The 14,076-nt window shown below is 44.9% G+C and overlaps 1 protein-coding gene across 1 annotated transcript in view; it reads left to right on the top strand.

Moving 5' to 3' along the window:
- The window catches only part of RAPGEFL1 (Rap guanine nucleotide exchange factor like 1), a 52,342-nt gene that overhangs the window by 34,892 nt on the left and 3,374 nt on the right, over positions 1 to 14,076 (top strand). The window contains exons 11-14 of the mRNA XM_079948748.1: positions 3,788 to 3,838; positions 5,562 to 5,649; positions 6,363 to 6,427; positions 12,000 to 12,054. Coding sequence (XP_079804874.1) covers positions 3,788 to 3,838; positions 5,562 to 5,649; positions 6,363 to 6,427; positions 12,000 to 12,054 — 259 coding nt within the window. The remainder of the gene's footprint in view (positions 1 to 3,787; positions 3,839 to 5,561; positions 5,650 to 6,362; positions 6,428 to 11,999; positions 12,055 to 14,076) is intronic.

Below are 14,076 nucleotides of genomic sequence, written 5' to 3'. Positions count from 1 at the left end.
AGCAGTTCCTCTTCTACAGTCAAAACCCCAAAATCTACACATTGGTTCATTGGCTATTTAAAACAGCAGCAGCTGATTTGGTGGGGTGGAGCTGTCCTCTTGACACGGCTGTCATTGTAGCTTACCTAGGCAGAGTTGGGGTGAGGCCAGGCCCTGGTAAGGTCAGGGCAGTACCTACTCTACCCTCAACCTCATCACCGTCCTGCCCCACCCCAGTGTCGTTTGCCCTCTCCCCACTGGCCGCTGCTGGGGCGGGGTGGTTGTAGCCTTTATCCTACGAGTTCAGCCAAGAGTAGGCCCTTGTGGCAATGAACAAACGTAAAACACGTGTAATATAATAAGCAGCTTAGAAACAATGCAGAAGCGCTGGAGAACCAAAAGCACTTCTGCAGAACCAGGGAACTCAAGATGAACCAGCAAGAAAACCAAGGCTTCAGAGACACTAAAAGGATCTAATTGTGGAAGCAGCTATGCTTTTGTGTATACTTTAGAAAAAATAATTAAAAGTGAATGAATGCAACACTTTATGTTAACACCCAAAATAAGAACAGATTCTCAGAAGCCAAGGTGGATCATAACAAGGCAACACTCACAGCTCTCAGGTTGGTATGTGTGGGTTGGGTTCAGTTTTCCAGAACCCCTTCTCTCTCTCTCTCTCTCTCTCTCTCTCTCTCTCTCTCACTCACACACACACACACACACACACACTTTCTCTTTAATATCCACCCACACTCTTTCCTCCTCTCTGTATTTCCAGCCCTTTTGCAATTGCCGTCTTTCCTGTTTGCCAGGAGTTGTGGGTACACGTACTTTTATGAAAGGGTTTCCCCCTCCTTTCCTTTCTTGTGCTCCTCCCTAAGAATTCACACATAATCTTTGCCATCAAACTGGGTCATCATCCCTGAGGAGGGAGATAAACAAGGAGCTGGCAGGCTTCTGGAAGCAGCAGGATCCTCCCCTGTGGGAAATGGTCCTGATCCTGGCTAAACATAGCTGGGCATTCAAGAAGCATTGCTGCCTCCAGCTGTGGAGGCAGGTCATAGCCTTCAAGGCTAGTAGCCACTGATAGCGTTATCTTCCATGAATTTGTATGATCCTCTTTTAAAGCTATCCAAATTGGTGGCCACCGCTGCCTCCCTGAGTGAATTCTATAACACAAAGTGTTATATTGCCTCAAATGTGGACAAGCCCGTGGAAGTAAGATTCAGCGGCCGCTGCAATCAACTTCTGTGAATGGAATGGGGAAGGGACAATTTTCTCCTTCACCTCAGGTGGGAAAATGTGTGGGATTGGCCCCGTCACCATATTATATGCTTTCTAAGCTTGGGTGTCAAGTGAATATATTCTTGTTTGGCTAGGTCTTTAGCTGTTGCGCCGCCAAAGCCAGCGCTTAAGATGGCTTGTAGGATAATATCTGTATTTACCGTGCCACTTTGAGGGCGCAACCCCAGCCAAATCTAAGAACATTTTAAGTCTCGTTGATTTCTGTCGGAGAGAGTTAGGCAACTGCTTTCTGATGAAAATCAATGAGACTCAAAAGAGCTTAAGCGTTCACTTGGAGGCTGATAGCTGTGACAAATGAATGTCACACGAGCTCCGTGTATAGGGGCAAAACGCTTCTGAATACTAGGTGATTTTGGAATGTCGTTTGCAGTGCTTGGTTGGGGGCTCCAAGAGGCATCAGGCTAGCAGGCTGCTGTTAGAAGCACAACACTGGACTCAATGGGAGAGGATGGATTACCATATTTTAGCATAGTAAGTTGAGGTGTGAATGAGCTTTTGGCTCAGGGCCGGCCCTGTCATTAGGCAGAGTGAGCTGGCTGCATCTGGTGGCAATTGCTGGGGGTAGAGGGTAGGCAGGAGCAGTGAGGTGTGCCACACAGCCTGCCTTGCACCCTGTAAAAGTGAGCCTTCTGCCCTGTGCTGGAGGACTCTACCGCGTCACCAGTGTTGCAATATAATCCAGCTATCAGTCTGGTTGGCGTCTGCACACAGAACTGGGGCAGGATGCTATTTTCTCCCTCAGGCAAGTGCTTTTGCCTATACATGCATCCCCTTTTGCTCTCTTCCCTTTTACAAGAGCCAGCAAACAAATCAATAATTTCCCCACTGATTTTAGCTTCCTGTTTTGCCCAAACTCTGTGAGCCACCCAGTGAACATCCATTGACAGGTGAAACATAAATATTGCAAATAAACAAATAACAGCAGCAGCAGCAGCTTTGGAGGATCCTAAACCATGGCTTGAAGTAGATTTAATATCCTGGATTGTTCCAAAGCTGTTTTCAGGCTTCAGTGAAATGTGAAACTGTAGTTAATGGAAGAGTTTGTGGTGTCTTTGCTCACTTGCAGGGCGGGGAGGGAGGCGCAAAGGGGCTATATAGGTGAAAGACCCATTCATAAGGGCTCTGTCATATATTGGCATGTTAAGCCAAGGTATCATCAAACGTCATCAAAACCATCTGATTCATAAAGGCGGTTCTTAGGTTTTTCTGGATTATGTTCATGTTTGCTTATTGCCTACTTAATCGTATTTACTTATAAAAGCATTTCCGTATCTCAGTATCATAAAGTATTATCATTATATGCAACGTTAAAACATAAGGAACTATTCAAAACAATACAGATAATCATTAAAGTGACTGGCTAATAAGAAGAAAGAGAAGTTAGCTGCAAAGGCCTGTTGGCATAAGAAAAGTCTTCAAGAGATGCTTGGAAGTCAAAAGCGAGGGTGCCTGTCGCATCTCTACTGGAAGTGTGTTCCATAACATGGGACCAGTGACACTAAATGTCTGGCTTCTGGTTGAGGTCTCTATAACACGGGGGACAGTGCCCCTACAGATGATTATGTTGCTTAAAAATAAAAAGCCCTTGGATGGCTTTTCGAAGTGGAAATATAGTATGGAAAATGTTAAAAGATTTTTTTTTGGGGGGGGGAATTCACAATAGTTCAAAACATGTTTTGGTGCTGGGGAGTCTTGGGTTTCCTTTTCCTTAAACTGAGCCTGCCACACCCTTGAGGGCTGAGGGCAGTGCCTGCTGCCGGGCAAGTTGCTGCACATTGCATGTGCACATTGCATGTGCGCTCCCAGACATGCTGCCCATCGGAGTTAGTTCAGCACCAACACCTAGGCTGACTCATTGCATGAGACAAATCATGTTTGGCACATTTCCCCGGGTTGGTTCATCCACTCCCCAAAATATGCAACGAGGTTACCGTGAGACAAACGGGAGACGGGTCTTCTATAAGAACCTAAGATGAGCCTTGCAGGATCAGACCAAAAGCCTATCTGGTCCTGCACCCTGCTTTCACAGTGGCCAGTGAGGTATGAATTAGCCCTCTGCTGCTAGTGTGCCTTGACTAATACTGAAGGCAGTATATAGCCACAATGACTACAGTGGGCATTGATAGCTGTACCCTCCGTGTAAATCCATCACATACACGTCTGACTGCTCTTAATACCAGGCCTATTCATATAGCCTTGGAGGTATGCATTATAACTGTGGACCATTGAGGCCATAGACTTGTTCTTTACCTCAAATCCAGATACATGGAATGCAGGTTTTCCAGTCCCATTCTGGAACTGGCATTTTGTACAGAGTTGAAGCCTGCACTGCAGCTAGCCCAGCTCAGGACCTTCATACGGCCTGCCCTGATATTGCGTTCCCCTGTTAGCTCCTTGGAGGAAAAGATAGTATTATCAATGTAATAAATAAATAAGACCTAAATAAACAAGACCTATCGAGTCACTGTTTTGAACTGAGTTTTTTCATTTGCTTTTTTTCCAGAAGCTTCCAGGGAAATTTAAAAACCTGTTCCGGAAATTTGAGAACTTAACGGTAAGCCTTTTGCACTTCCTCTGTTTAGAGCTGGAGTAAAGTAGAGGCCCGCACTCTAAATATTCTCTGCTTTAACTATTTTCTGTCTAGCCTTAAGGAAACCCTTATCTCTCCTCTTATGGTACCTCCTGACTGTCACTGTTTTGTGGGAAGGAGTCATGCGTGGACCAGAACTTTAGGTTTGTGCAGTTGAAGTGGATTAAAGTTCTCTGTTCCAAAAGTTTCACAAATCCAATTTTTTAAAAATTACAGACTTTTGCTGTTAGGAAAGTGGCGTAGAAATGCATTGAAAAGTGTGAGATGAACCAATAATTAGCGGGGAGACCTAAAAATATCCCACAACCAAGTGAGGATGGATGCAGGATGAATGATCACTGTCATGTAACTTAGGGTTTCCATATTTCAAAAAGTGAAAATCCAGACACAAAAGCTGTGTTAAATTGAAGTTTTGGGCTATTTTTATGGAAATTCACCAATATATACACTTCCGACATGGGCTGCCACACGTCCAGATTTTCCTGGACACTGTTTCCGTGGCCGAATCCTGGCTATGTCCAGGAAATTCCAGACGTAGGGCAACCCTATTTAACTACCCTATAAACAAATCAGAAAGAATGTTGAATCAAGATTAGACATAGTCTAACCACCTTGTAAGCTTTGTGCAAGCAAATGCTAAATAAAGATGCCTTATTTTATATAATATTTAAATTTCAGGGTTGTGATAACGATCACTGAGATATCTCTAGCATTTTTGATCCAGTTAGGAAATATACTATGTAAATACAAAGTTGTATTGCTATTCCATCCTCAACAATCAGGATATGGCATGGGTCTTTTGCCCTTCGATGATCTCAGATCTGTGGTATGAAATCCCCTACCAACCATTGCTGTCCTCTAGCAGAAAAAAACTTTTCTACTTCCTTAATGCAGCAGTTTCCAGACTGTGCCGCAGAGAACCCTGGGGCTCTTTGGGAAGCTCAATGGAACTACTTATGGAGAAGATTGGGGACAGTAGAGAGATTCCCTGAAAGATAGGCCCACTACTTCTGATCTTCTCCTGCACAGCATGCAGCTGCGGAAGATTTCTAGATTTGTTCTAGCTTACACTCTCAGTACAGATGCAGCAAGAGCAGGGAACCCATGGCTCTTCAGACGTTGTTGAACTAAAACTCCCATCAGCTTCAGCCATCATGGCCAGTGGAGAGTTGCCTAGTGCGAGTCCAGCTTCCTCATCTCTGAGGTAGGGCAGTGAGTGAAGCCCAAGAGGCCTAGTGCAACTGAAGTGAGTGTACCCCAAACCTGACCTTTCATGCTCTGCAACCATGTATTGGTTCCACAGCATGCAGGTTAGTGTGAAAAGAGTTCTCTGCTGGTAGGGAGATTTGAAATCACTACCTTGATAAATTGATTAGTCAAGGAGATGGGTTTTTATCGTCAGGAGGTCACAGATAAAAGAAAGATTGTGACCATTCCCTTCTGCTTTCCCCCTCAATTTCCTTTTCTCACCTTCCTTTTTTTTTAAAGCCCTTTGTTTCTAGTCCAGACTTTCTTCATATTTTAAAAATAATATTTTAAGAAGTCCCATCTCTAGATTTCACCTGCACTTAACAGTGTTAACTTTTTGGTATTATGGCCCCAGCTGTACTTTGGCAGCAGCTGTTTTTCTGTATCTTCCTCCAGCCGAGAAACAACAGCGTCTTTTTCTCTCCCTTTCGCCTTGCAGGACCCCTGCAGGAATCATAAAAGCTACAGAGAAGTCCTCTCGAGAATGAAGCCCCCCATTATCCCCTTTGTGCCCCTCATCCTAAAAGGTGAGTCACACCCGCTGGAGCGGGGGTTGCTATTTTTGAACTGGGGTGTGTAGAAAGCTTTGTCTTGGCTATCCTGGTCGGGGCTTAATTTGAACTAGGGGCACTTGAAAAAATAATGTACCTCTGTAGGAAAAGCTCGCTTGCAGTGTCCTGTCACACTGAAGTGTGACCAAGAAAGAGAACCCTGAACCAGAAAGGGTGGGGCTATGCAAAATAGGGCCAGGCTCGATTCCCAATGAAAGGGGTGACCATGTCTGACTCACACGCCAGATGTGACCACGAGTGCATGCTGTCTTTCCTCCCTATACACGAATGTTTTCTGTTTACTCCTATGGGAAAGATAGATTTGGGGTCTGTGTTGTGATGAGTTTTTAACCAGCCATCACTGGATGGGATCGTGAGTGTGTACAAGTGCACACACGGTGTGTTTCAAACACTTCACCTCCCCTGTCACATGAGTCCTTGCAGTTTATAAGCCCTCCCTACACTGTATATAGACGCTGTCATAAGAGCATGTGCAGAGTTCCCCTTTCTCTCATCATTTAATTGCCACAAACCATCCTGGGCGCCTGGGCTTGGAGGGAAGCGCTTCCAGGCCATAGTTACAACCAGGCACCTTTTAAAAAAATAGAATTTAACTGTTGCCAGGCTACCACTCCTCCTCTCTCCTCTCATAAACTTTTCCTCTTCTTTTTTCCCCTTCTAACACTCAGATCTGACATTTTTGCATGAGGCTAGCAAAACCTTGGTGGACGGACTAGTCAATGTAGAGAAGCTGGTAAGAACATCCCTCCCCTCCAAGTCTTTTGCCCCTGCATGTTCTTCTGTCTTCAGTGCCGAGCACAATTACTTAATCTCTACAATGGGAATAATAACCAGAGAACCGGGAGGAATCCAAAAGCTATCTATTCCAACCTGTTGCATGAGACAAATCTGTACCCTAAAGTGGAAGGCTGTGAAGTTAAATAGGAAAGCAGTTATCCATATGATAAAGAATCGGGCAGTTTTTAAAAGCACTGCAACGACTGCAGAAATTTTGGACGGGAATAAGCAGGAACAGGGCTGACCACCTGTTGCAGAAATGAGACGTTCGTCCCCAGAGACACTCCTGAAGGCAGCTGCAGATGTTTATTTTCAGATATGGGGGGGATACAGAAACTGAAGGCAATCGAAGATAGGAGGTGCTGTAAAGAATTGTCTGTCTGTCTTGCAGAGACCCTTTCATCTCCCTAGTGAAAGTGTCGAATAATACTGCCAATAATATTGCCCGGGCCTCAAGCTCAGGGGTCAGATTTGACCCCCCACCTAGCCTTTTTTACCTTACCTCTGGGGGTTTCCTCTAGTCTCCCTCCTCTCCCCCAAGGCCACACCCCTCCCTTTCCCTGTCCCATGCCCTCCTGACACGAGTCCTTGAGCTGTGATAATGTTGTTGGCTTGGCAAGACAAAGGTGTGTGTGTGCGCCTGCGTAGAAACCAGAAACCTCTGGCTTTTGCACAGCTGGAATGTTGCCAACTCTACAAAGCTAAGAGTTCCGTCTGTGGCTCCACCCCCTTTAGCCTTGGAGCCCCACCCACCACGACTGGCATGGTTGCCCATGGAGGAATGTGGCCTTTAGACTGGAAAGCTTTCCCCACCCTTGTTTTAATGGTAGCAGGGAAAGATGGTCTCTCCGTAGAACACCTTGCCTTGCATACAGAGAGAGGTTCCAGGTTCAATACCCAGCAAATACAGGAAGGGCTGGGAGATAACCCCACCTGAGATTCTGAAGGGCTGCTGACAGTCAGTGCAGATGGACCAATATAAGTCAGCTTCCTAGGTTCCAGTAAGTTGCACTTATATGCTACCTCCTTTGGTTTTGAGTTGGTGCCAGATTTCCTGCTGGGCTCTGGCGTATGTGTTTGGCTCCGCTTTTGCCACGCTTATAGTGCAGAAGCGCCCCTCCGTGTGACGGCATTGGAGAAGCAATGCAGAGCTGCTTGTGAAATGGAGCAATTTGCAGACAGCCCAGGACGAATGCACCCCTTGTGCATTGTAGCTGCACCAATGACATGTTGCAGATTTTTTTAAAAAAGAAAAGAGACCCCAAATCAATCTGGAGGAGCCGCGTGTGTTTTAGCTATGTGTCCGGAGGCCTTCCTCTCCCTCCCCATCCTTCAGGGGAAACTGATGCGATTTGTAGGAGACTGTGGCCCTCCTCCTCCTCCTCCTCCTGTTGCCCCTTTTGCCCATTTGCCTCCCCTTTCCTTCTCAAACTGCTCCCCCAGAGTGGCTTTAAAGAGAGGCAGCAAAGGATCTTTAGCCTGAATTTTGTCCCTGCTGCGTATCTGGGAAAGAGGAGAGATGGCCTGGCAGGCTTGAGCATTGAGCTCTGCTTGGCAAATGCAGCATGACCTTGTGAGGATCTACAGCGCTCAGGTGGTCTCTCTCACCCCACCCCCACTGCCATCTCCCTCTCCCCCCCCCCCCGCGGTGGTAGTGGTGGGGATTAACTAGCGGTTGGTTGGTCCTCTGTATGGTTTCTAGCCCAGTGGGACAGTCAGGTTGCCATGGCGATGGCTTCACAGAAGCTCCTCCAGCTCTCCTTGTCAAGAGATGAGTATGCGTGTGTGCGTGTGTGTGTGTGTGTGTGTGTGTGGGTGGGTGTGGTATGTGAGATCAATGCTGGAGTTGGCCCAGATTTTCCTGGCCTCTAGGGAGGAGGGGATGGGGAGGGGGGGAGAGGGATGAAGCTACGTCACTGTCAGCTGAGCTCTAATTTCCTTCCCAACCCCACACTGTGCAGAACACAGAATTATTCCTGTGCTGAACATTCATATCCTCCAATTAAAAAAAAAGTCATATAATTATTAATGTATTCCAAACAAGGGTATTTCTACAAAAGTGCTTATTTTACAAAATGTAACAATTTGTCTACTTTTTCTTTGAACCTGGTTTTTTTCATGTGTTTTTAAATATGGTAGGTGGGGTTTCTCTGGTAGGGGGAAGAAATTGGATAGTGAATACGGGAGAAGCAGCAAGGAATTATTTAGGAAGAAGGAGCGGCGAGGATATGTAGGAGGATAAGGGATTAAAAAAAAGAAATAAGGGAGTCATGCAAGGCAATAGCTCTCCATCCTTAGAGTGCTAGAGGCGCTTTGCTGATAGCTTGAGCAATGAGAACTAGAAACCTGATGTGTAAATCATAAAACTGTAGGTCCTCAGTAGTTCAAAATATGTGTTGGAGAGCTTCCAGGAATCCTTTTTGCTGGGGAATCGTTAAGAACTTAATTACTTTGGCTGTGGCACCCCAGTAATTCCCCTAAGCACAGTATTCTGTCTTCAAACAACTAACTGAGCCAAACTTGTGCCTTTAGACTGTTAACAGATTGTATCTACTCCCGGTTAATCCCCAGCATTTGATAGCCATAAGTGGGACTTCATTTAAATCGGGGTTTCACTGAAGTTTAGTTGGGAACCTGATTTTCTGTACCAAGGCTCAACCTGTAAAATATGTGATGCAGATAAATAGAGGGCTGACTTTGTGCGCATGCAAACCCCTTATGCTCTTTCAGTACTGGAGGGATCACAGCCAAACCTACCCTCCTCAGTATATCTTAGCAGCTGAAACATGGAAGCATGGCCAGTTAATCCCAGCAATATATATGCGTGTGCACTGAGAAAGGCATCTCTCAGGAGAAAAACAATATTTTACCAGCCATAAATAGTCATATTTGTTGCAGGGGAAATGCAGTCCTCTTTTCCCTCTCCTAACTTCTCTTACAGTTGTGTGTACTGCATGAATATAATACAGAAGATAAGTAGATATGCATCATTAATGATGCTTTCCAGCAGTTTTCCTGGAGCAGACATTAGGCTGGCAGGCCTGTAATTTCCCAGATTCCTGCTCAATGTGTTTTTCAAAAGGATTGGCCAGTTTTCCAGTCCCTGTGTAGCGAAGCTGATCTTTGGGACGAGTTACATATTTCTATAAGGAGATCAGCTATGACAACATTAGCTGTCCTCTGTGAATAATGCTCTCAGCTGCTGGGAGCAGAAACTTGCTGGTTGCAAAGTTCTACAGAAAACAGCCATTCGTACAGGTCAGAAGCAGCGCACAACAGCACTGTCTTTTTACAGCAAGCCAGGTGCTGCCTCTCACCTGGCAGGAGAAGCAGCAGAGGGAGAAAAGGCCGGGATCAGGTGGGGTTTAGACGATGCCTGTTTACATAGGCATTTTCTTGATCTCTTTACCTGAGCCTCCTGCTTTAATTAATGTGTTGTTTTAATGGGATTGTTTTATTGTGTGTTTTAATTATGCACGTCTAACTGGTTTTTGTACTTCGTAAATAGCTTAGAAGCCGATTTTGGCATTAATTGGTTTTCTTTATTTGGTGGTGAGGCATCTCCACGCCCGCCTCCCTCAAGAACTCTGAGAGCACCATCCAATTCTCTTCTGCACATTGTAGGGATTGCTTGGGGTAGGTGAGTGAGACAGTCTTTCAGCGAAGCTTGTCCACTGATCTCCCCACTGAGGAACCCCTTGAGTAGCTTCTGAGGACCCTGTTGCAGGAGAGGTTTTTTAAAAAAATAAATCACTGCTTTAACCACTGGGTGTTGTAGAAAATCAGGGCAGCTTAGTGAATCGACTTCAGAATACAAAAGTAAAAGGTGGTTCATGCCCCCCCCCCCCATTTAAAATGTTTTTGGTTTTCTTCACACACACACGACCAGGGGTAGGGAACTTGTGGCCCTGCAGATGTTGTTGAACTACAACTCCCATCAGCCCCAGGTAACATGGCCAGTAGTCATGGGTGTTGTAGTCTGGAAACACCTGGAGGGCTACATCTTCTGTACCCCTGAAGTGGTGCAATGAGTGAGGCCTAAGAGAGTGTCTTGGTCTTTCTCACCTTCCCCCACCTTTTAAAAGGTTTGAAAGGTTTCTCCCCGTCTTCCCCCACTCTTAACAACAAGTTAGGAGTGTCTTCTTTTTTAAAAAGCATAAAAGTCAGACTTATTGAGTTTACTCCTTGGAATCTGGTGGCAAAGGGAGCAATATGTCCAGCAGGCACAATTTCAAATAGCTTGATGGAAAATAATATCGGCATAAAACCTCTGCCAGTGGAGAGAGTGGTGTTAGGCTCCCTCTACTGGTACAGAACTATAAAGGCATTTTATTTAGTCTGCTGAAAAGCCTTCATCTCTCAAGGCCCTTATGCATATAACAATAACTGTGCAGAGACCCAATCTTTCTGGTCAGCAACTAATTTTACAACAGCTGTGCTTTGAGGAAAGGATAGTCCATCCTCAAAAGTAGATTGCCAACAGGTTTCCCCCCCAGAACCACCTCTTTCTCCTCTCTCTGCTTTTGGGTTGGCAGCAGTTCTGCTGCTACTATTCAGGGGGGCAGATCTGCCCTTTGGGCCTCTAATTGCTGACCTCTAGCACAGTATAATTTTGAGGCAGTTAACAATATTAATAATAAAGTGTGATTTATTTCATTCACTGAAATCCCTGTCCTATTCACACTGGAAACTACAGGCCAATTAATGCAAACGAATAATTGAAATTATATATCCTATATTTAAAAAAGCACTTTCCTTATTACAGTATATTAACTCTACCCTGCTTAGAGTTAATCCTGTGTACTCCATGAATATTATGTTTTACATTTCACCCGGGAAAGTGAAACTCTGTGACCTGTATAAATTCTGCAAAAGATGTGCATTTTCTTAATTTGCAGAATCTATTCAGCTTTCCCACCTTTATTATTCTGCATAACTCTGGTTTTGCTAGCCATGCAAAGTGGCCCAGAGCTATCCAGTCCCCTAAATCCCAACTCTTGACAAGTAGAAGTTTTAATCAGCCTCCTCAGCAGGCTCTTCTTACATTTTTATAATGGACCATTTGGACGCATCCATTTTTGTCTCCTGTCCAACTCACGTACTAGGTGTTTCTGTGGCTGTGAAATCTAGCATTTTCTCTGTGGTGTTACTGAACCGTTGGTAAATATTGATGGAAGATGTAAAGCAGTGCAGATCATTTGTTCATTTATGACATTTATGTTTAGCTCAAGGTGGTGTGTCAACATGGTTCTTCCCCTTCCCCTTTAATCCTCACAACCACCCTGCGAGGTAGGTTAGGCTGAGATAAAATTACTGGCCCAAGGTCACCCAGTGAGTGGGGGAACTGAACTCTGGTCTCCCAGCTCCTAGTCCAACACTCTAGCCACTGCACAACACTGCTGCTCTCTGTTTTAGATCTTAGCTACAGTAACACCAAGGTTCTTGCAGAAAGTGATTCCCAGCTGCAGATTTGAAGGTCTGGTGCTCTGGGACAATGAAGCATCTCTTTCTCCTCCTCTCTTATGCAGCACTCAGTAGCAGAGAAAGTTCGGACAATCAGGAAGTGCCGGAGCCGGCCCCTCTGTGAGTATCCATGCCCCCACCAAGGATGCAAAGGGAAGCCAATGCAATTACTTCACTGCTACTCTTTTTTGACAGGTGCTCAGTACCAGCAGCATGCTAGGTGCTGCAGAGTGGTGCTTGCCTGCCTTTTTGGTATGGCAAACCACAAGACCAAATTCACTTGGTATGGTGACCCATTGTATTATTGTCACATGAACAGGTCTCCAACAGCTGTCAGTTTTCTGCATCATAACTGCGAGTTTGCCTGTTTCATAACCCTTACTTGAGGCATCTAAGCAAAAAAATTAATCAATGTGGAAACTGTTGAAATATGTGCAGTACTTAAAAAGTTATTCTCAGTTATGTTTATGGGAATAAGAACACCAGCCATCAGATTGCAGGATCATGCTTTGTAAGCTATAAAAATTTATTCTAAAAACATACAGTTGCACGAGCTGTGTTAGATATAACCAACCATGGATATTTGTGATAGTTTTCTTCATGATAAAACCCATTTTAGCAACTGTTGTGGGGGTGGGGTGCTGAGCTTGCCTTTTGCCACTGAGTGGTTCTGTCAGACATCATCCCAGATCATTATGGACACATAGGGCAAAGGTGTTATAGTCGTACCTTGGAAGTCGAATGGAATCCGTTCTGGAAGTCCGTTCGACTTCCAAAATGTTCGGAAACCAAAGCACAGCTTCTGATTGACTGCAGGAACCTCCTGCAGCCAATTGGAAGCCACGGAAGCCCCATCGGACATTTGGCTTCCAGAAATTGTTTGCAAACTGGAACAGTCACTTCTAGGTTTGCAGCGTTCAGGAGCCAAAACGATCGAGAAGTAAGCTGTTCAAAAACCAAGGTGTGACTGTATTTCTTATTTTTGCTAACCAAATCTCAAATCACACTTGGCTTGACTATTACCAACTAACCTTGGCAGCAGATCTGTGGATAGCTCACCATAAAGTCCTCATAGAGGGAGTTGCTTTGAGTAGTTATTATTACTCAAATGGCATCAAAGGTGAGTTGTAATAGTCACTCAAAACAGCTCCCTGTAAACTGTCATTGGCTCTGCCACCAGCTGCCAGTGAGGAGTTCCCACGTGTTAAGGTGTAAAATTTAAACCTTTCTGATGTTCAGTTACAAGCATCAACGCAGTATTGTAATAAGCCAACAAAACAAAAAATTGCACAAGGTATTCATCATACCTGTTAAAAATCAAAAACAATAATTACTTAGGGTTTACTTGTGAAGTTTCCACTCACACAGGGTTTGTGACCCATTTGCGGGTCACAAGCCACAAGCTGGAAAATGCTGCTGTAGAGAACATAGAAGAAGCATGGTCTTTTCTCTAGAGAGCTTACAGTCTACATAAAGCAGAATTGTGGAATCACAGAATTGTAGAGTTGGAAGGGACCCATGAGGATCATCTAGTTCAACCCCCTGCAGTGGGAATCTTTTAGCCCAATTTGGGACTCAAACCCACAACCCTGAGATTAAGACTCTCATGTTCTACCAACTGAACTATCCCAGGTGCTTACAAACAGCAACAGAGATGAGGAGATTTTGGGGGTTGGCCAAGTTGTCATGAGATTTCATTCGGCATCGATGCCCATATATCACATTTTAAGTCTATCTTTGCAACTTTGAAGAAACTTGCTTTCACTTTAAATATGAGTTGCAGATTTCCTTAAGATTCTGCACCTCACACTCAGTTCCATACTTGAGCGATGCTGTAGATTTGCAAAATACACACCACCCTGGGTTTGTCTGGCCAGCCGTGTTTGAGTGTCAAAATCGTCAGGATACGAGCGTCAAACAAATGAGCAGAAGTCCATATCTGAGGTATCTATTGTTGGGTGGTAGTTTCATTCTTCAGGCATGGGAATCGTGTGCAAATGCTCCCACCCATCATATTCTCATTTCATCTTACAAAACTATCATGTCAGAGGGAGTCAGACATGGGACTTTGGATCAACAGGTCTTGGGTGTGGAGGGGAATTTTACGTGGGGCACACATTCATTCCCCTGCCTTCAGTATGA

This window comes from Podarcis cretensis, assembly GCF_951804945.1.
Source record: "Podarcis cretensis genome assembly, chromosome: 13".
Classification (NCBI taxonomy): domain Eukaryota; kingdom Metazoa; phylum Chordata; class Lepidosauria; order Squamata; family Lacertidae; genus Podarcis; species Podarcis cretensis.
The sequence above is the reverse complement of the archived record's forward strand: the minus strand, read 5'-3'. Positions and strand labels throughout refer to the sequence as shown.